The sequence below is a fragment of the Muntiacus reevesi genome, chromosome 18 (assembly GCF_963930625.1).
Source record: "Muntiacus reevesi chromosome 18, mMunRee1.1, whole genome shotgun sequence".
NCBI lineage: Eukaryota > Metazoa > Chordata > Mammalia > Artiodactyla > Cervidae > Muntiacus > Muntiacus reevesi.
The window spans coordinates 8,928,062-8,949,188 of NC_089266.1; the positions used below are offsets into that span (position 1 = coordinate 8,928,062).

At 45.2% G+C, this 21,127-nt stretch overlaps 1 protein-coding gene across 7 annotated transcripts in view; it reads left to right on the plus strand.

The window, feature by feature from the left end:
• TNRC6C (trinucleotide repeat containing adaptor 6C) overlaps window positions 1–21,127 on the plus strand; it is a 112,313-nt gene that overhangs the window by 48,824 nt on the left and 42,362 nt on the right. For all 7 annotated transcript variants that reach the window (XR_010659616.1, XM_065908711.1, XM_065908714.1 and 4 more), the window contains exon 4: window positions 11,013–11,339. Coding sequence is in view for 6 of the 7 variants with exons in the window: in XM_065908711.1 (XP_065764783.1) it covers window positions 11,013–11,339 (327 nt within the window). In the remaining variant the exon portion in view is untranslated. The remainder of the gene's footprint in view (window positions 1–11,012; window positions 11,340–21,127) is intronic.

Here is a 21,127-nt window from a genome sequence, read left to right on the forward strand (position 1 = left end):
AGTCAGAGACCAGCTGGGCTAGTAACCATTTGATCCAGCGGGTATCTATTGAACACCTTGTATTTGCCTGGCACCATGCTGTTCACTGTGGGGAGAAAAAGATTTTAAAAATAGATATGTTTCACACTCTCCTGGGACTTAGAGTCTTGTGGGGAGTGAATGTAAGCATCAGTCACGATGCTACAGGTGTCGTGACAGACCTCCCCGAAGGAGAGGACTCTTGATCATGAGAGCACAGAACGCAGAAACCTGGGTGAGGCTGGGATTAGGAGGGGCATCTTGAGTGCTGCTTCAGTGAGATCCCAAGGATGACTGGGAACCTAGGCCCGGGAGAGAAAGAGGGTAGAGGGCTCTCCTGTATGGAGGGAGCAGCATTCTCACAGAGGCTGGCTGGACCCCGATCAGACTGAAGGCCGCAGGGCCTGGGAGCCATCAGCAAGGGGAGGAGACATGGTAGATGGGGACGAAAGTGGTCAGTGAGGACCAGGGCGTGGTCGGGTGGAAGGTTCCTTTTCCTGAGAGCAGTCAGGAGGCTTCTCAAACTGAGAAGTCAGCTTGGTCAGGTTGTCAGTGTGGTTCGGGTTTCCCTCCCACTTCCCTGCCTTCTCTGACTACGTGTTGGAGTAGTTAACTGGGGCTCCCTCTTCTGGCAGATTGTAGGATTCTGCACTCGGAGGGAGAAAAGCAACTCAAGATGATTGCTATTCCACGATTTATTTTATTGAAGAAGAGTTGATCTAGTGTTTCAAGTGTATAGCAAAGTGATTGAGTTATACATGTTTTTTTTCTTTTTCAGATGATTGTCCATTATAGGTTATTACAAGATACTGAATATAGTTCCCTATGCTATACAGTAGGACCCTGTTGTTTATCTGTTTTATGCATAGTAGTTTGTATCTGCTAATTCCAAACTGCTTATTTATCTCCCCCTCTGCCCCCTTTCCTCTTTGGTAGCCATAAGTTTGCTACGTCTATGAGTCTGTTTCTGCTTTGTGAATAAATTCATTCCCACAATTTACTAATTTATTAAAACACATGCACGCAACCCTCTTGCACAAGGCAATATGCATGTCCTGGGAGAACACAGGTGAGACATAATCCCATGGAAACCTCTGTTTTATGCGATTTCAGATTCACTGTTTGTTCCTAGAGCTTGTTCTGCCTGGGATGACTCTTCCTGGAGAGAGAGGGACTTAGAAGCTTGTCCACTCCCCAGACTTCTTTACCCGCTGTGTCAGTCCTGTGTGTCGCCTCTTTGAGAGGTGTTTCAAGTGATGGTCCGTATTAAGGTTATAGAAAAGCCAGGACTTCCCTGGCAGTCCAGTGGTTGAGAATCCTCCTGCCAGTGCAGGGGAAACAGGTTCTACCCCTGATCAGAGAAGAGTCCACATGCCTCGGGGCAGCTAACCCTGGGTGCTGAGCTACTGAGCCTGTGCTGTCAAGCCTGAGTGCCTAGGGCCTGCGCTCCACAACAGGAGAAGCCGCGGTAATGAGAAGTCCGCACACCGCACCTAGAGAGTAGCCCCCTGCTCGCCACAAACAGAGAGAGCCCTTGCACAGCAACGAAGACCCAGCACAGTCAGAATTAATTAATTAAAAGAAAAGCCAATATGTGCTAATTGCTGTATTGGCTACCTGGCTTTAACAGGCTATTATCAAAGTTTTCTATTTCGATTTTCTGAATCAGCTGGCCAGTGTTTAAAAGAACCTAGAAATGTTTGCCTGTATGACTGATAATACACTTTCTCAGAGTGGAAGAATCCAAGGACCAAAACATGGTAACCTTTTAATGAAATGATTCTTATTGTTAATAGTCATTATTAAAGGAATTCTACTGTAACATTTGTATTACCCAGTCTGATATATTAAGAGTAGCATTTAATTCAATTTAATACCTTTTAGAGAGGTAACTGTAATACATTAGAATAGAAAATATCTCTGAACAGCATTTCTCATTAGCAGCAGACAGTAAGTTAATGTAGTTAGTAGCTAATGAGTTTGTGCTCATTTTGAGTTGGGCTCTAACAGTTGCCATGGTGACAGATCAGCCAGATGCCATCAGCAGAACAAATAGAAGGCCACTGCTCTGTACCCCACCGGGACTGCGGCAAACACGGCAGATGGACCCTCGTTGCTCTCGCTGTCTTCAGCTTGCATCTCATTGTTCTCAGGGAACTTCTCCCTGCAATGTTTGTTGCTGTGTAGATTGCAGAAGTGATTGTAATAATGAAAATACTCCTTGGAATCTCTGATTGTTTCAGCACAGGAGAATAGTTCTCTTTCATAGTCCCATTTGCAAACAGTTAACATACGTGTCTCACTAAATTTAAAATTTTAAGAAACTCTGAATCTTTGAGTATATATTCCGAAATGTCTGAAATTAATGCAAAGCTTTAAAATATTTTTCCATTTCTTGTCATTGTGTGGTGTCTGTGCATAAGAGAAATTCTTTGCTTTATCATACAAAAACTTCTCTCTCTTAAGTACTAAGATGCCGTCAATTATAGGTGGAACATAATGGAAATTCCCTGGTGGTCCAGTGATTAGGACTCCAAGCCTTCACCACCTAGGGTGCAGGTTCAGTCCCTCACCTGAGAACTAAGATCCCACAAGTTAAGCAGCATGGCCAGGAGGGGGGAGGGGAATATATATATATATATATATATATATATATATATATATATATATATGGCATGTGGAGTGGAGTCACTTAGTCGTGTCCAACTCTTTGCGGTCCCATGGACTGTAGCCTGCCAGGCTCCTCCCTCCATGGGATTTCCCAGGCAGTAGTACTGGAGTGGGCTGCCACCATGGATTTAATGTCTTATTGATGGTTGGCAGGTGAATGAGGAAACTATATTAAGTTTATACACCAATTGTAAGATGCATCCAAATTTCAGAAGCAAGACATGTTGAAATGTGTAGGTTAAAAGGTCCCTCTAGTTAACATTTACCTATGAAAGCTTACTTTTAAAATATACCTCTCTAATACATTGCATGACTGCTTGTCAGTTTACTTTAGACTAATGGAGGTAGCCTCTGAGACTTTAATCCAGGGGTACGTAGGCAAGTCCCGTTATAGGAAATGCTGTTAGAAGGGAACAGTTGTTGAATATCTAGCTCATAGCATATACTATGATGCTGTCTAGGTGAGTGAAAGATTTAAATGTACTGCTTGCTGGGGGTTGGAAAATGTGCTCTTCACCAGAGCTGAATTGAAGGGTATAGAAACCACTCTAGCTATATTAAGCAGAAATGAGTTTAGGTGCAAAGAACTGGGTGCTTATACAGTCGTTGGAGGGATGGCGTGCCCTAGGCTGGGAGGCAGATATGACTCCCCAGAGGGCCCTCCAGAGGAGCTGCTCCCAGGGGAAAAGGCAGAATGCCCTGCAGGCCCCGCTGACTTCAAGAGCACTATGTCACTGCCGCAGCCCAGCTATCTGGAAGCTGCCACCAAGAAGGTGATTGGGAACCGGGAACCCGTGCAAAAGCCTCCACCATCTCCAGGGCGGTGCTCACACTTGGAGCTGGAGCAACGGACAGAGGGCACTCAGGTCACTGCTGGATCCTTGAAGCTGTGAACCGGCCCCTGCTGGCCTGTGGCTGGTGTGCTGATCAGGGAGGGGGGCGCCTTTGATTGCTGCTTTTGTAAGGGTTTTAAAATGCCAGGATGGATGTTCATTAACTCCTTACTCTTACGTTCCTACCCGCTCACAGTGTGTTCTTAGTTGAGCCAGTCCTCTGCTGTAAAATCCCCTTGCAATGGCCCCGATGTGACGACCTTGAATCGAGTCTGCTTTACCATCTTCAGCAAGTGTCATTGAACTTTTTCTGTAACATAGCATACTCATAGAGCACTTGCTCTGTGTCCGCCACTGTTCTAAAGGGCTCTTCACACATGTTAATATTCACTCCTCAAAGAACGTCTCAGTAAGGTGTTGATTGTTACCCTCACTTCATCCTCCAGCTTCCTGCATTTTACAGACAGCACCGCTGAGGGGCAGAGAGTTAAATAACTTATCCAGCTTCACCAGCCACTCAGTGGCAGAGCTGAGATTCAAACAGATGGGTCTGCGCTCATAGCCACGACACCACATCTGAAAAGGAGCCACACATGGGAGGGATAAACCCCAAGGCGTGCGTGGCCGGGACCTCCTGGGGGAGGTGACGCGTGCAGCCGTGAGAGGGAGAGAAGAACCTTTGATGGACTCAGCGACATTTTCTTCCTTCTTAAGCTGGAGATTGGGTCCATGGAGGTTTGTTGACCATTTGGTCTCTATGCCTTTTTGTACTTCTTAATTATTTCCAAATAATTTCTCTTCTTTTTTTTAGACAAAAGAATGTCTTTAGTATGACTTGGGTAATAAGATGGAAACGCCTCAATGCGCCGGGCACCCCACCCTCCTCTGCTAAGTTTCTGATGAGCAGCATAAGGTAGATCCTAGCAGGAACCCACCCTCCACCCCCCCAGGTGTGTAGAATGGGACGCAGAGGTGCTGTCGGGCACAACTCCTGGCTCTGAGCCTGTACAGTTGGTTCTTGATCAAGGTTGCCTGCTTGTGGAGTTTAAACAACCAGTTGCAGTCACAGCATCCTGGACTCTCTTTGAGTTTGTAATCAAAGGAGCCTGTCCTCAGAGAACTTCTGCCCCAAACTGGAGGCTCCAAGTTTGTCCGTGCTCTGCAGCCCGGAGAGGAACACCACGGGGTTGCCCTCCACTAGGCTGCCCTCCACTAGGCTGTTTCCAGCCAGTGGCCAAGTGATGGGGTCCAGAATGTACAAAGACTCCACCTGCTTCTCCAGCCTGGCGTCCAGAAGCCCTCCCCTGGGCTCTGAACTCCAGCCTCAGCAGCCTTGTCTCAGGCCTTCAAGGCACAGAAGCCTTTTCCCATTTCAAGATCTTCCCGGGCCCAGTCCAGGCTGGTTGGGAGTGAGCTTGCAGACACACTCCCCTGGCCCAGCTTAGCAGTCACTTCCTCAGAGATTTCTCTGAGTCCCTAACCCAAGTGAGGTTCTTTTGTCCCACATGTTTAAGTTAGTATCTTACAGGAACCATATCTATTTATTTTCCTCAATGCACTCAGTGCCTGACACAAAATAGGCACTCATTAAATATTTCCCAAATAAGTAAATTCAGAGAGGATAAATGAGAATACTGGCACCTGTGAGGGTGAAATTGTTAGCAGACAACAGGAGAAAAGTCAGCTTTAGCCCTGTTGACCCTGCCCAGCTTTCCTTGTTTTTCACAGCTCTTAGCACCTTCTGGTGACCTTAATAGGCATCTTGTTCATCAGTTGTCTTCCCCTGCTAAGATTTGAGCAAAGGGCATGGGGAGGCGGGAGTCTGCCTTTGGAAGAAGTTCAGTGGGAGTCTCCACTGGAGGGTTCAGAGCTAGGCTCTGGAAAGCCTTCGTGTGTGTAAATGCATGAGTAGCTTTGGTCTCGGTACCTGGAGTCCCAGTCAGAGGCTGAGAGAAGGGCGGGGTATCAGGGTTTGGAAGAGGCCGGAAAAGCTTGAAACAGGGTAAGAGGCTTTGGGCAGACTGTGGTAAATTACAAGAGGAACGTTAGCAGCAGCAGGAGCTTGGCTTTGAATCACTTAAGTAGGAACAGAACCCGTCAGCTTTCTGAGCCTGCAACTTTAGGCAGTCTGGAAAGCAGACCGAAGTTTGGGATGATTCAGAGGTGTGGATAGCATAGTGAAAGGAAGCCCAGGGGGCATGGCGGGGGGGTGTCCAGATGGCAGTACTGGGGGCTCAGGCCATGGAAAACGACTAGAGAAGCAGAAGATGGACTGGGGAGTCCAGAGTGGAGTAAAAGTTAAGCAGGCTGGGTCAGCCTTCTGTCTTGGTCTCCTAGAGGTGGCAGAGTGTAGTGCCAAAGTCCCCCAGGGCACTCAAGGGACAGTCTGAACTTCCTGCCCGTACAGTGGCCGGTTGTTTTGGAAAAGCAGTAGTAGGAATTTGTAAACTATTTGGACTCTGGTGTGACAGTATCCTCTGAAATTTTTACCCGAAAGCAGAAAACTGTTTCTTGGAAAGAAAAATTGTTGAAAGGACTTGCTCTCTTATATAAGGATTTAACATCCTGCTTTTTCACCAGCAGGTGTCACCCTCATGTAAAAGAAAAAAAGCAAAGATTTGTTAAAGGAAACAGAACATCAAGCTTGCTTGCTGGAAGTTCTTTATTTGCTTTATAGTTATTCACTGGCTGCTGCTCTAATTTTTTTTTCCTAAATAAAGCAAATAATTTGTTCCCAACCCATACAAATCAAGCTAAAATTCCCCTTGCCTTAAGGCATTCTGGTGGTTTAGTCACTAAGTCATGTCTGAGTCTTGCGACCCCATGGACGGTAGCCTGCCAGGCTCCTCTGTCCATGGGATTCTCCAGGCAAGAATACTGGAGTGGGTTGCCATTTCCTTCTCTAGGGGATCTTCTCGACCTGGGAATCAAACCTGGGTCTCTTAAATTGTAGGCAGATTCTTTACCAACTGAGCTATGAGGGAAGCCCTAAGACTTTCTTCTGTGAAGATAGTGATGTGTAGGGTGGACTGGCCTGTGAGACCCTTAGATCCGGGCCCATTTGAGAAGAGGAACATCAGGATTGTTTCAACACCCTAGGCGTGTATCTTTGGGGAATGATAGATAGAGAAATTTGGCTCTGAAGAGCATGTGTGGATAGTCAAAACCTGACCATTTGATTTCTCTCTATTATAAGAACAGATCCAGATTTTTAGATTCTCAATCAATTGAGATTGTTAGTTGCCTGATAGTTTCAAAGATCTGAAAAATCTCTGGGTAAATTGTGAGTACCACACTTGTTCTGTACTCTGGGCCCTTGCTCTCACTTGTTACTCTGCAAACATCTAGTGATGTTTTTCTTTTGGTGAGACACAGTGCTAGCACTTCCGCTAGTACAGAGTTATAAGGAAAAACCCCTCACCTAAAAAGCTTGTGATCTGTCTGCCACAGTCGATGATCCTTCATGGAAACAGTTATTTACATTTAACGTATTTCTGAGAAGCCAACTCAGATTTTATCTCCTTCAAGAAGGCAGTGCTATTTCTAGACTGGCATTATTTGATAGACATAAAATTCAGGTGACCCACGTGAGCCGCATAAGGAATTTAAATATTCTAGTAGCAACATCTTAAGATTAAAAACAAACAGGTGAGATCAGTTAATATGTTTAATTCAATATATTCCAAAAATTTTATCATTTCAATGCAAGATCGCGATAAAAATCAATGAGATTTTTGTGCACTGACTCTTTGAAATGCATGTGAATGTACCCGACAGCAAGTCTCAGCTCACACATCGAGTGCTCAGTAGCCTCATGTGGTTAGTGGCTGCCATATTAATGTGGGCAGTGCAGACTTGGGCCTCCCGGGCTCTGTGTGGGCGAGGGGAGGATGGGGTGATCCCTAGGCTCCTGTTGCTTCCGAGTCCTTGCCAGTTGTTTCCTCCAGGTTTTGAGTTCAGGTAGGTTTTCTTTGTTTCCGGCCTTTGAACAGACTGGATGGATGGCAGGTGGAAGGAAGCACCTTGACTTTGGTAGTAGCCGGCCAGCCAGTGTCTGTTAGGACAAAAGAGAAATGGGGTCTTGGAACAAGGGCAGGTAGAACTCTCTTTTTTGTTTTTTGTCTTTTTAACTATAAGACTGTATTTTTTTTTTTTTTTTTTAGCAGTTTTAGGTCTACAGAAAGACTGAGCAGAAAATAGAGTTCCCACATGTTGCATCTCTCCACCCCCAACCCACCCTCCATTTCCCCTATTATTAACGTGAGTTCCCACATGTTGCATCTCTCCACCCCCAACCCACCCTCCATTTCCCCTATTATTAACGTCTTTCCTTGTTGTGGCGCCTTTGTTACAGCTGTTGAACCAGTATTGATACATTGTCATTAGCTAAAGTCCAGTAGTTTTCCTGTGAGTTCACACTCTGTGTTGTATAGTTTGATGGGTTTTGACAAATGCCTAACATTGCGTGTCTACTATTACAGAATCCCACTATTACCCACTGTGCACCCACTTCCATCACGCCGCGTGCCCACTCTTACAGGACCACCGTGTCACTCCCCACCCCTAAATGACTCCCACACTCGGCCTGCGCACCTCTCCTTCCCTCCCTCCCCCCCACCCCAAGCCCCTCTCAACCACTGAAGAAGGCCTGATGGTCTCTGTAGTACCGCCTTTTCCCAGAATATTATATGGTAGGAATCGGAGCATGTGGCCTTTCTAGACTGGCTTCTTTCACCTAATAATATGCATTTAATGTTCCTCCATTTCTTTTTTCATGGATTGAGAGCTCATTTTTTTTTAACGCTAACAGTCCATTGTATGGATATACCACATTCTGTTTTATCTGCTCGCCTATAGAAGAATATATTGGTTGCTTCCAGTTTGGGGCCATTATGAATAAAACTTCTATAAACATTCCTGTAGAGGTTTTTGTGTGCGGACATAAGCTTTTCATTCATTTAGGTAAATACTTAGGTAATGCTGCCACCTTAATTAGCTAAAAGAATGTCAGGAAAAAAGTGTATTTCTTTAAAAATAAATATATAATGGATGTTCATCTAAGCAATATACCATGCTGAATGCTGTGGCAAATATAGGGAACTGTGAATATTCCAGAAGCACCTAGATTGCCCTGGGTGAGTCAGGGAAGGTTCTCAAGGGAAGTAACATTTAATCTGATATTTAAAGAATGACTAGGAATTACCAAGTTTTGTTGAATCTGAGATATATGATCAACTGCTTTATGCATTATTTTTGTCGATCAGACGGTAAAGAATCTGCCTGCAAAGCAAGAGATGCAGGTTCGATCCCTGGGTCAGGAAGAACCCCTAAAACACTGCTGAGGTGAGAAAGTTGATGAGTGTTTGGGACATGCTGACTTTGAAGTGCCCATTAAGACATCAATGTCCATATCAATGTTGATATCCAGTAGCCCTCCAGGGCTAAGACCATCACCACAGGATTGATGAATGAAGCGGGAGAAGACAGATGACCCAGGATGAGAGTCTGCAGCAGAACTTTAGAGAGGGAGGAAGCAGCCTGTCCCTGGGAACAGGAATGAGTGGCTGCAGAGGTCAGAGGAACTCTGAGAACGGACTCCCAGCGTCGTAAAGGCTGAAGAAGAGAGGCTTGAGGGTCAGAGTGGTCACCGCCGATATAGACAACCTAGCTCGGGAGGCGTAGGGTTTCAGCATCAAGGAGGAAGAGGTGGGTGAGAGGAGCTGGGTAAGGGCCCAGGGCAGGTGAGGAAGCAGCACTTTAGGAAGTGTGCCGGGGCAGAGGGGACTGGGAGAGGGGACCGGTCGGAGGTGGCTGGCGGGGGGTGTGGGGTTGAGGCGAGCAGGAGTGCCGCTGTCAGCCTGTTCACGTGCCGACCAGGAGGAGCTGGTGGTGGGGTGGTCGCATCCCTGGGCAGGTTACTGGCTGGAAATGTGCTCTCCTGTACTCCACACGTGAACACGGGGGCTGGATTTCTCTTCTCCTGTGGACTCAGTGATGTCCATCTACTAATCTCTGGAAGAAAAAAAAAGTGTGTGTAGGTGTTAGTTGCTCAGTTGTGTCCAGTTCTTTGCGACCCTATGGATTGTAGCCTGCCAGGCTCCTCTGTCCAAGGAGTTCTCCAGACAAGAATACCGGAGAGGGTTGCCATTCCCTTCTCCAGGGGATCTTCCTGACCCAGGGAATGAACCTGGCTCTCCAGCATTGCAGGCAGATTCTTTACTGTCTGGCTGGAAGAAAAAATATAAATATTTGTAAAACAAAGAATTACTGGAAGACCCAGTCTTCATCTTCGGGCCTGTCTGCTCTGGAGAGTGTCATGGGTTGAAGACACAGTCCCTGAGATGGGCCCAGAGCTGTAGAGGGAGTCATCTGTGTGTCCTGACACCACAGACTGTGAGGTGCCCCAGTATCTCATGTGCCGCTGAGAAAGGGACATGCTGTCGATGGTTAGACACGTGCCGGTGAAGTGACTTTAACATGTGAAGAAATGTGAGCCTCGCAATCGGGGAAGTACAGTACCAGCCTGGGGGAAGTGTGGGGCAGACGACAGTGTGATGTGTACACCTGCAGCTTTGGCCTGCTGGCCTTTATTTCTCTGGAGCGTAAGGTCAAGTTTATCTTCTGGGGTCGGGAGATAAAGGCATTATCGCCCAAGAGTGGAAGGTTGTTCAGTGAGTCATCGACAGCAGTAGCAGAGCCAGGCAGACCCAGGAAACCGTGGGCTGGTCAGGAAGCACTGAGGCTGCCCTGCGGTCAGGGCCTAGGAGTTCTCAGTGATTTCAGACTGCATGGCAGTCCAAGCCAGGGAGGAGCGAGTGGACAGCGGCTTCATCCAGAATTGAGGGGTTGCTGTGCAGGGCGACAGAAAAACTGGGCAGAGGCCTCTCGGATACTGTGTACAGTGGGGTCACAGGATGGACGGTGGAGCTCACTGGGGAGATGAGAAATGCAAGCTGATTGCAAGGGATAATAGTGGTTTTTTAATGTTACATATATATAATTTTCTTCAGAATTAAAACAAATTTATATAAAAATTCATGGACATCTGATGATCTCTTAATTTTGAGAAATGCTGACCGAGAGCAGTGATTCTCAAAGTGTGGGCCCAGGGCCCGGGGCACCAGCCTCTCCTGGGAACTTACCAGAAATACAGACTGGCAGCCTCCTCTCCCTCCCAACCAAGTGAGTTCCCGGTTGAGGCTCAGGAGTTGGGCCTTTAACCTAACTCCCGCTCGTGCTAGAGATCTGCGGCTCTGACCCAGCATGATGGCCTGCCTTTCTGGTGAGGAAACTGGCCAAGGGCTACAGATCAGGATCCAGGTTCATTTATAGGAAAAGTGGGTCTGAAGCCTGGAACTCTGAACTTTGGTGCAGTTCACTTCCAAAGCTCTACATTGTCATTCCTAGGTTTTGTGTTCTGTTTTCTTTGGGTTGGGTAGAAGGCGGTGATAATACTAAGGAGTCAGGGTCTTTTCCTTCTGTTCCTTCTAGTGCCAGAACCTACCAAGACCTGTTCAAGCCAGCCCCAACCTGCCGGCACCAGTACCAGTACTTCCACCAGCACCCTCTCCAGCGGCAGCAATGGCAAACGTGCTTCTGCCGGCGGCCAGCAGCCAGCTGCAGCCCGTTACCTGCCTCGCGAGGTGCCTCCACGCTTCCGCCAGCAAGAACAGAAGCAGCTGTTAAAGAGAGGTCAGCCGCTGCCCGCGGGGACCCTGAGCGGCGTGAGTCCCACCCAGGGCGCTGGGCCTGCAGGGCTGAGCCCGCCCCCGCTGCCTGGAGCCGGAGCACAACCGCACCCCAGTAAGCCCCAACCAGGTAAACCACCCAGAACCAGAGCGCTCTTTCTACCTGAGAACTGGTTTGCTATTTTCACCTTTGCTGCTCAGTAATGAACATGGACTTATTTGCTGTACACTTAGCAAAGCTAGCTCGATGACACATTCGCTTCAATTTGATGTTAAGGTTTACTTCTATTTCCCCTTCTTATTTATTTTGTTTCTCATGTATTTGCAGATGGCATTAGCTACTTCCCTGTGGCTCAGCTGGTAAAGAATCTGCCTACAATTCAGGAGACCTGGGTTCCATCCCTGGGTTGGGAAGATCCCCCTGGAGAAGGGAAAGGCCACCCACTCCAGTATTCTGGTCTGGAGAATTCCATGGACTGTATAGTCCATGGGGTCACAAAGAGTTGGACAGGGCTGAGCCACTTTCACTTTCTTTCACTTTACTTCAGCTAAGTCTATTGCTCACCAGAAACCAAAGGTCTTCGTCAATCCATATAAATCTGTCACGGCAGGTGCTTTAGAGCCCTGTAGTGAAAACTGATAGTGAAACCCTTTTCTCCCAGGTAATTAGGACATCTCATACTGCACGTATGCTTTCTGTGCAGGGAGGTAATAGCATTTTATGGAGGGTGGCTGTTTCTAACTGACGTATTTGAATACCCCGAGGCAGCGCTGCCCGCTGCGCCCCTGCAGGGTCTAGGGCTCTGTGCTGCTCGTTGGCGTCCTGGCCTGCAGTTCAACACCAGCTCTCCCTGGGCTCGCAGGAGAACTGGCCACTTGCTCATTTGCTTCCAGCCTCAGAATGTCAGCATCTCTCCTCTCCTCTCTTCTGTTCCCCTCTGCTTGATCTCACGGATTAGCACTGTAAAAAAATTTTGTTTACTGGAGTTTTAGGGAAATTTTTGGAAGAGAGCAAAGTCCATGTGTTCAACGACCATGATTCTCCATTATTTCCTTAAATTTTTCTGTTTCAAGTAATTCAACAATTGGCACTGGTTCTAGCCTGGTATTGAAATTCAGATCTGTAATTAGAGAGGTAAAGAGGCTTCTTGTATTAGATTAGAATTTAAAAGAAACATGTCACAATTTTTTCCCCCTTCATGTGCTGCCTTTTAACATGGGGAATAATTCCAATGTGACATTGAAGTATTTATTTGCAGCACCATTTCTCAAAACCATGACTTTGTGGTTTTATTTGGAAAAAATATTTTTAGACAACTTTGCCATGTCTCTTCAAATAGTCTTGACTTTCATCTGCTAAATTCCTAGGAGAGAATGTAGGTCAATGATTGTCAGCAAAAAGCTAGTAAGAGAAGAAATGATCAAATATATTCGTTGAATAGAATCCCATCTGCTTAAGTGCCAGCAGTTTAATAGTCAAGTATACGGTTACTCTCCACACTGAAATATGGTCTTCTAACCAGTCTTAACAGAGATTGTATAGTCAGACTTGTATAGCTTGGTGTTTTGATTTAAGAAACTTATATTGAAAAACTGAGGTATTTGATTCATACTCAGCACAGGGCCTGCATATAGTAAGTGCTCGGTAAATTCAGATGGTGGCTGTGAATGTGGAACTTGTGAGACTTTTGAAACATGCTGCAAATATATTTGTACCTTTGAAACACTATTACAGAGCAACTAAAGAACAACTCACAAAATCTTCATAAACTTTTCTTTCTCATGGTGCAAGTTATTTAATAAATTCATTCATATCCAATTGAAATTCTATTAGTGGGTTCCACATTTTCTTGCCACATTGAAACTTTTTAAATACTGTTGAAGTAAAAGCTCTTATATAACTTTTTTTAAAGTAATACATAGATTTTTATGTGTTTATTTGTGTTAGGGTTTTCACTCCTGTAGCCTCTCCACATTAACATGAAAAGCATGGTTTGATTCATGATTGCATTCTTCTAAGACTAAATTTAAAAGTATGAGTGCTGGGTCAACAGAACTGAGATTGAATTACCCAAGCAGGGGGTAAGGAAGTGACTGATCCTTAAGAATTTAACAGCAGACCATTTCTAATGATAAGAAAAGCAAAATTAGGAGTTATTTCAGCCCAGCACATTAACTTTCTGTGTTTTCCCCCAAGAATATGAGTATATGATAATATATACTGACTACCAGCCTAACGCTCAGAAGTTATTCTTTGCCCTAAGTGGCATGATCTGCAGAGGTGATGGAAACACACCCAAATCGACTGTTGCCTCTGCAGCCGGTCCAAGTGGCCAGCAGCATTGTTGACTTCGCATAACCAACGTGGGTGAAGGTGATGACAAAAAAACCACCTGTGTTTGAGAACAGGCTGAACTTTCACTGGCTCACAGGTCACCAGAGGGCAGCAATCGAAAGCTCCCTCTAGGGACGTTCCTAGCAGTCCAGTGGTTAGGACTTCACCTTCCAGTGCAGGGAGTGTGGATTCAACCCTTGCTCGAGGACCTAAGGTCCCACATGCCTCATGGCCCCAAAAACCGAAATGTAAAACAGAAGCAACGGTGTAATAAATTTAGTAAAGACTTTAAAAATGGTCCACTTCCCAAAAAAAACGTGTTTTTTTTTTTTTAAATAAAAAGAATAAGTTGCTCTCCATTTTTTTTTTTTTAAACCAGATTTCAGGTTCTACCGGCCCCTCTTTGTGTTAGCTCCGTGCCATCTCCATGTCAGCCCAGGGCATTGTTGGAGAGACGCTGCTGGTTTTGTAGTTTTTGTAGCATTATTTACGCCAGCACTATCACGTGTCCTCAGGGAACCAAGACTTCCTTTCTAGCATGCACGGCTGACTCCTGGCGCCACTTTACTTATGAGGTTCGGTAATGCTAATGCTGAAGGGAAGCCCTGCAACAAGTTTAAGCACAGATTCTTTACATTGGGCTTCCAATTCAAAAAAGACGTTTTCCGGTGGACGGTTGCTGTTAATTGCTGATGTTCTGACTCCACATTTAGATTAACCCCTAGGGGTCACATCCCTTGTGGAAAAACATGGCTCCCAAACAGGCATGCCCAGAGTAGCCAGGGAAAAGAGGCCTTGAGACATCTGTGTGGACTGGAAAGGAACTGAGCGGAGCCCTGCGAAGAAGCCTTGTGAGGAAGAGGGCCGGGAGCATTTCAGTTACAGAGATTCTGGTCTGACACACCAGGAGGCCTCAGGGACTGGGGCAGCTCCAGAGGGTAGAGACCCAATTAGGCAGCACGGGTACTGGGGGGCAGGGTTCAGCCCGCCCCCCATCACTGGGGCATCCAGAGACTTGGTCACCCCTCACGGTGGGTGGAGGGGCTCCTGTGAGACAGACAGGCCAGCCTAGCCCTGGATCCAGGTGCGCTCTTTAAATAACAAGTTTGTCCTGAAATAAAACATTGGCCTTCCAATAAAATAATGCAAACGGAAATCGAATTTAAGTTCCTGTATTGATTCTGGAGGGGAACTCCCATCCAGTCAATTGGCAGCAAATGTCACCTGGTAAGGTGTGAGTAGTATATAAATGCACTGATTCACCATGTGAAGCTTCTGGAAAAATGTGAATTTTCTATTCAGACTGTGTTTTTGCCTATCTGCAGTGTAACTCCAGCTTGAAACACTTGTGAGCTTTTTTTATCTTTTTAAAAACCTCTTTTCTGGCCGTGCTAAAGGCAGTCTATTGTTTTGGTGGCTGCTTTGTACATTTATAAACAAGAGGCTTTGATTAATACGCGGTGGTGTTCGCTACTTAGATCTTTTGTAGATAGAAGCAGGAAAGTAATTAAGAAGTTGGACACGTGCCAATTTACATATGGGGCTCATTTAGAAAATTATAGCTAGTGTTGGTATGCCAGACGTTCCGGGGAAAGAGGAACGTTCCGGGGGAAGAGCGGGAGAGAGGAGGAACCGAAAACAAAGGAATAGGAAAGGGCAGCGGTTTGTCTGCGTGCAGCCAATCGGCAGCGCGCCCTTGCGCTTTTGGCTGACTTTCAAAAACAGACGGAAAGTGGCGCTCCTGCTGCCGCAACCGGGTCCTGCCGTGAAAACGGTGTGACCATCGAAAGAATGTTGAGAGGCAGGAAGATCGGTTTAGTGTCAGCTGCAATTAGATAATCAAAGCTTTCAAACCCTCCCGGGGTGGGAAGGGCACCGCCAGTCCTGCCTGCGGGCGCCTGCAGGTCGCTGGGTGCAGCGGGCGGAGCCTCCCGGCAGCGACAGCGGGTGTCCCGGCGGAGCGGGGAGCCCGCGCCGCCCTAGATGCGGAAGCCCGGGTGGCCGGCGCGCAAGGTAGCGTCTCCCAAGGGTTGGGCGGCCCCTCTCGCAGGTACTTGTGCCCCCACGGCCCGCGGAGCCGCAAAAGAGAGCCGCCACTGAGCCCACAGCTGCTGCGCCTTGCCTATCAGGGAGTTTCCCTCCCCTGAGCGGGCTTCTCGCAGGAACTGAACCCCGGGGAAGCAGCCTCATCCTGCGTTTTGGAGAAAAAGCAGGGCCATCAAGCTTTTTCTTGTGGACACTTTATTGTTTTCAGTAAGCCTTTCACTCGGTTCTGCATTTCATAATCCCTTGCAAGGACAGAAGTGGACGGATAAGATGTCTCCGAGTCTGTCCAGTGCTGGAATTCTAAGCCAAGAACACTTTCTCCACGAGATTTTTACACCCAGTCAAGGCAGTGAAGGGAGGCGGCTTCGGTTCTCCAAGGCTGAAAACAGTGGTTACTGGTTATGTGGATTCCGCCTCTTGAAAAACCCACTGTCCGAGTATGTGTTAGCAGTACGCATAGTACGCTTGTGTTTTCAACTACAGAAAGCATTTGGAATTACTTTATGACGTAGTTTATTATTCTGCCATTTCAGTTAAAAGGACTGTGGTGAGAAAGAATGAATTCCATACGCTTTTCAGGGTTAGCACTAAATTAGGCCTTCTGCACACTTCTGAATAAATCTTGTCGGCACTTCCCTACCTGATTAACCTGATACCTAATTACAATTTCGCTTACTGGAGCTTTAAAAGCTCTTTGTCAAATACTTTTTCTTGAAAATTTTATCTTTCTATGGCAACATTTTGGAATTTAAAAGCAAAAGAAGAAAGTTTTTATGCTATTGTGTAATCCTTTTAATCACTTAAGACAGTTTGTTACTTGGATTTTTATAGACACCTATTTTTAGAACATGTGAACTATTCAGACAGCAGTTAAAAAAGAATTTAACATGATACAGAACTTCATTACTTTTTTCTTTTTTAAGGTTTTTATGTAGTGGAACTAGTTTGATGATAGAATGTTGTAATGGAAGGTGCACTAGGATTTTATTCTGAAGATACAAGTTTCCATTCAATCTTTACTGGCCATTGGTTATAACACCTTTGCAAGTTTGGTCTGAGCCTGTTTCCCCATCTGTTAAACAGATGTAACTTGTAAGGTTCAGTTAACCTAATGTGTATGGAAATACTTGGAACTTCAAAATGCTGTGAAGTATGTGATGTTTAGGGATATGTGTGCATATATGCATGCGTGCTTAGTCATGTCCAACTCTCTGCGCCCCTATGGACTGTAGCCCACAAGACTCCTCTGTCCATGGGATTTCCCAGGCAAGTATACTGGAGTGGATTGCCATTTCCTACTCCAGAGGATCTTTCTGACCCACGGATTGAACCTGTGTCTCTTGGGTCTCCTGCATTGGCAGGCAGATTCTTTACCCCCTTTAGGAATATGAACACACTTATTTATAAACTATCTCAAACTTGCTGCCCAACAGATGCATGTATTTTAGCCTTTTAAAGCTCCTGGGCTTATGCTGGAGAGTGTAAAATAACCTACAAGAGAATTCAGCCTTGGTTTATTTCAGAGCTTTCATTCATTTCAAAATGCCTACTCACAGAAGTCAGTCATTTCAGTTTCTTTCATATAGTCTTTTAGACTATAACTAAAGGATGGATTTTTTAATTGATAACACAGTCAAGAGATTTTGGTTTATGAAAACCATGTTACTCAAATATTTTCAAGGTCATAAATTCTACCAAGAAGAATGGTATGCTTTAAAGATAAAGAGAATAATAACTTTAAAAACATAAAACATTTTCATTTAGGGGATAAGTTCTAAGGTCATAATACGTGGTGGTGATGGTGATGGTGGTAATGGTAGAGGTGATAATGCTGATGATGTAATTATGATGATGGTGTTGATGATGAAGAGGGGCAGGAGAGGAGAAACTTCAGAGATTCCCCAGAACAGAACTAGTCAAACTGTGCTCCTCAGAGCCCCCAGAAGGTTTTCAAGGAGTCTGAGTAGGGAAAGGATGGTGAGGAGTGGGGAAAGCCTAGTTTTTCCAAAGTGGATTTAGGTTAATTCATTCATGTGTTAGAGGTGAAGGTTCTGCTGTTTGTTTTCTGTTGTTTGGCTTTTACCACTGCACTTAAGAAGTCAGTGGTGAGTTGTATTTTCAAATCAACTGAAGTCTATACTTGAAAACCATAAATATTGCATTAAAATTGTAACTTTCTGCTTTCCAGTTTTCAAGTCCTTTCCAGCTTTTAAATGCATTTTTGTGTTCAAACTTTTTGGGGGGGGGCGACTACATGGAATGTGGGATCTTAGTTCCCTGACCAGGGATGGAAGTCATGTCCCATGCATTGGGAGTGTGGAGTCTTAACCATTAGATGCCTGGGACGTCCCCAGAATATTTTTTTTTTAATATTAAGTACACATGTCACAGTTGATTCCCATTTCAAAACTTTTTTAGAAGGAAAAAAAAATGAGAAAACAAGATAAAGTGGAAAAAGGGGAAAAAATAAAACTGAAGCAAAGAGTGGCACCTTTGTGCATCACACCTGTCTTGGTACAGAACGTTCTTGTGCATCTGTGCGGTGTTTGTAAGCTCATCGGCAGGACCGTGGAACACGCATGTTCAGCACAATATGAGCTGTCATCAGGGAACTGTCATCTGAGGACACTGTGACTAGTTTCATAGGAACGGCCTCTGTCCCAGGGCCCTAAACTATCAGGAGAGAGGACTCTGTAAAGAAGCTCCCGGGACACTAGGAATACCAGAACTGGAGACACTAGGAGTAGGATCGGGAATCAACTTGTAGAAATATGGCACAGAGTAACTCTTACCATTTATCCTTAACTTTTTGGTTTTGTGTTCATTTTATTTTCATATTTAATGTTTATTTTGATCGTGTCAACACCCTCAAAAGTGCTATTTTCTTGGGGAAAAAAAATCCTTATATCATTTTGGTATTCTCAAAGTTTAATTACAATGAAAGACATTGCAATGTTTGTCTCTCTCTTTTTTCTCCTTATCCACTGTTTTCATTACGACTAAAAATATTTTACATAGAAAAAGTGTGTTTCAGTGGCTTACATAGTAATAACACTTAGATAAATGTATATAGTAAATTCACTTGTTAGCCTCATTTTAAGCCCCTCCACGTAGCCCTGTATGTAAGAGTGGCCCTCTTTGCAAGCTTAGGACAGAAGTCCTCACCTGAAAGTGAACCCGAGCTGTGCCACGCGTTGGTGAGAGTTGAGCCTCTCCTTCAGTAGCAGTGACACCTTGTCCTTTCTTTACCCCTCTGTGCCAAAGCACAGGTGTACATGCCCGCTCAGTAAAACACCCTTAAGGCCGGTGTGGGAGACCTTGTTTATTTCTTTATTTTGGCCATGCTGAGCAGCTTTCGTGATCTTCGTTCCTCAACCAGGGATTGAACCCAGAATGGTGGCAACGAAAGCGTCAAGTCCTAACCACTGGACCACCAGGGAATTTCCTGGAGGATATTTCATCTCATGCTTTCACCTCCTTCCCTCTTTTATCTCCTCTCCTCTAGCCTTCTCTCTCTCTCTCAACTCCCTTCCGGCTGGGCTGTACCAAGTTCCAGAATGTTTAGCTCCCCTCTGAGTTAGGAACACTGCTCTCTTGGCATGCACCACTTGCAGACACATTCTTGCCTTTGAGAAAAGGGTCCTGTTGAGTGGATGACAACCCGTAGATTCCCCAGTGCTTGTTGAACGTAGTCCCCACTTGATCAGGCAACTGAAGTGGTTGATGGAGAGGGGTGAAGAGGCGGGAAGAGTGGCAGTGATGGCCTTTCAAGGGGCTGGATGAAGCACCTGCAAGGACTCACGAGTCCACACAGAGTGTGCTGATGAACCGCACATTCACGTCTGAGCTTCCTGAAGCTTGTTTCTCCCAGGACTGTGGACAGATCCTCTTGGAGGTCTAGCAAGCACCGCAGACTCACCATATCTGGATCTTAGTCCATCTTCTCCCTTCCTCCTCCCCATCCCAGAACTGCTCTTCCTCATGTTAGTGTTTCCTGTTACAGTTTAATTTAGTTCCCTGTTCTATACAGTGGGTCCTTGTTTATCTGTTTTATATATAGTTGTGTATATCTGTTAATTCCAAATTCCTAATTTACCCCTCCCCCCTTCCCTTTTGGTAACCTTAAGTTTTTTTCCTATGTCTGTGAGTCTATTTCTGTTCTGTAAATAAATTCATTTGTATCAGTTTTTTAGATTCCACATATAAGTGATAAATGGTATCTTCTTTATCCATTCCTCTGTCCATGGGCATTTAGGTTGCTTCCAAGACTTGGTTACTATAAATAGTGCTGCCTTGAACATAAGGGTGCATGTATCTTTTTGAATTATAGTTTTCTCCAGATATATACCCAGAAGTGGATTGCTAGATCATATGGTAACTCTCTTTTTAGTTTTTTAGGGAACATCCATACTGTTCTCCATGGGGCTTCCCAGGTAGCTCAGCTGGTAAAGAATCTGCCTGCAATGCAGGAGATTGGGAAGATCTTCCCGGGGTTGGGAAGATCCCTGGAGAAGGGATAGGCTACCCACTCCAGTATTCTTGGGCTTCTCTTGGGCTCATCTTGGGCTCAGATGATAAAGAATCCACCTGCAATGCCAGATACCTGGGTTCAATCCCTGGGGTTGGAAAGATCCCCTAACAGGGGGCATGGCAACCCACTCAAGTATTCTTGCCTGGAGAATCCCCATGGACAGAGGAGCCTGGTGGGTTATAGTCCATGGGGTCACAAAGAGTCGGACACAGCTGAGCAACTCAGCACAACACAGCGAAAACTAGTTTGGGGGCTTCCCTGGTGGCTCAGTGGTAAAGAACTCGCCTGCCAATGTAGGTGACATGGGTCCAATCCCTGGGTTGAGATTGAACGACCCCCTGGAGAAGGGAGTTGGGGGTCCATGGGGTCACAAAAGAGACACGACTTAGCAAGTAAACAAGCTAATTTTTATAGTATAGGCAAAACCAACAGGAGAAATGGTCATAAACCAGAGTTGTAGAGCCAACCCCTAATATTTGGCAATAAAAAACTTTATTGTTTTATGGTAATTTAGATACTTAAAGTTTTATGTTGCCCTCCTTCATTTTCCCTTTGTGGTTTTCACCTGGAATTACCTGCCTACTTTAGAATCATCTAGACCATCATTCTAAATTCATTACATTCCATTTAAATCAGGCAACAGAAATCACTGGTGTGGGAGTTTTTTAAGGCTGAAATGAGCTTTAGTGTATTTTTTCTAGTGATAGTGATGATTGCATACTTCCTCTTCTTTTAGTTCCATCAAATAATAAAAGAGATTTGAGGGGACACCCAGTTTTACTGTGCAAGATGAATAAGATTTTTTTCTTGTTGAAATTAATTTGCAAAGAACATAATGGAAAAGTTCTAAAAGAAGAAATATTTAATTGCAAATATCTGTGTATCTTACTATTTAAAGAAACTGTCAAGGATTTTTAATTGAGGTTTTATGTAAATACATTAATTTTTTTCTGTTACTTTATTTTTGAGTGATGCATACTTCAAAAGGGTTTCCTTAGTGGCTCAG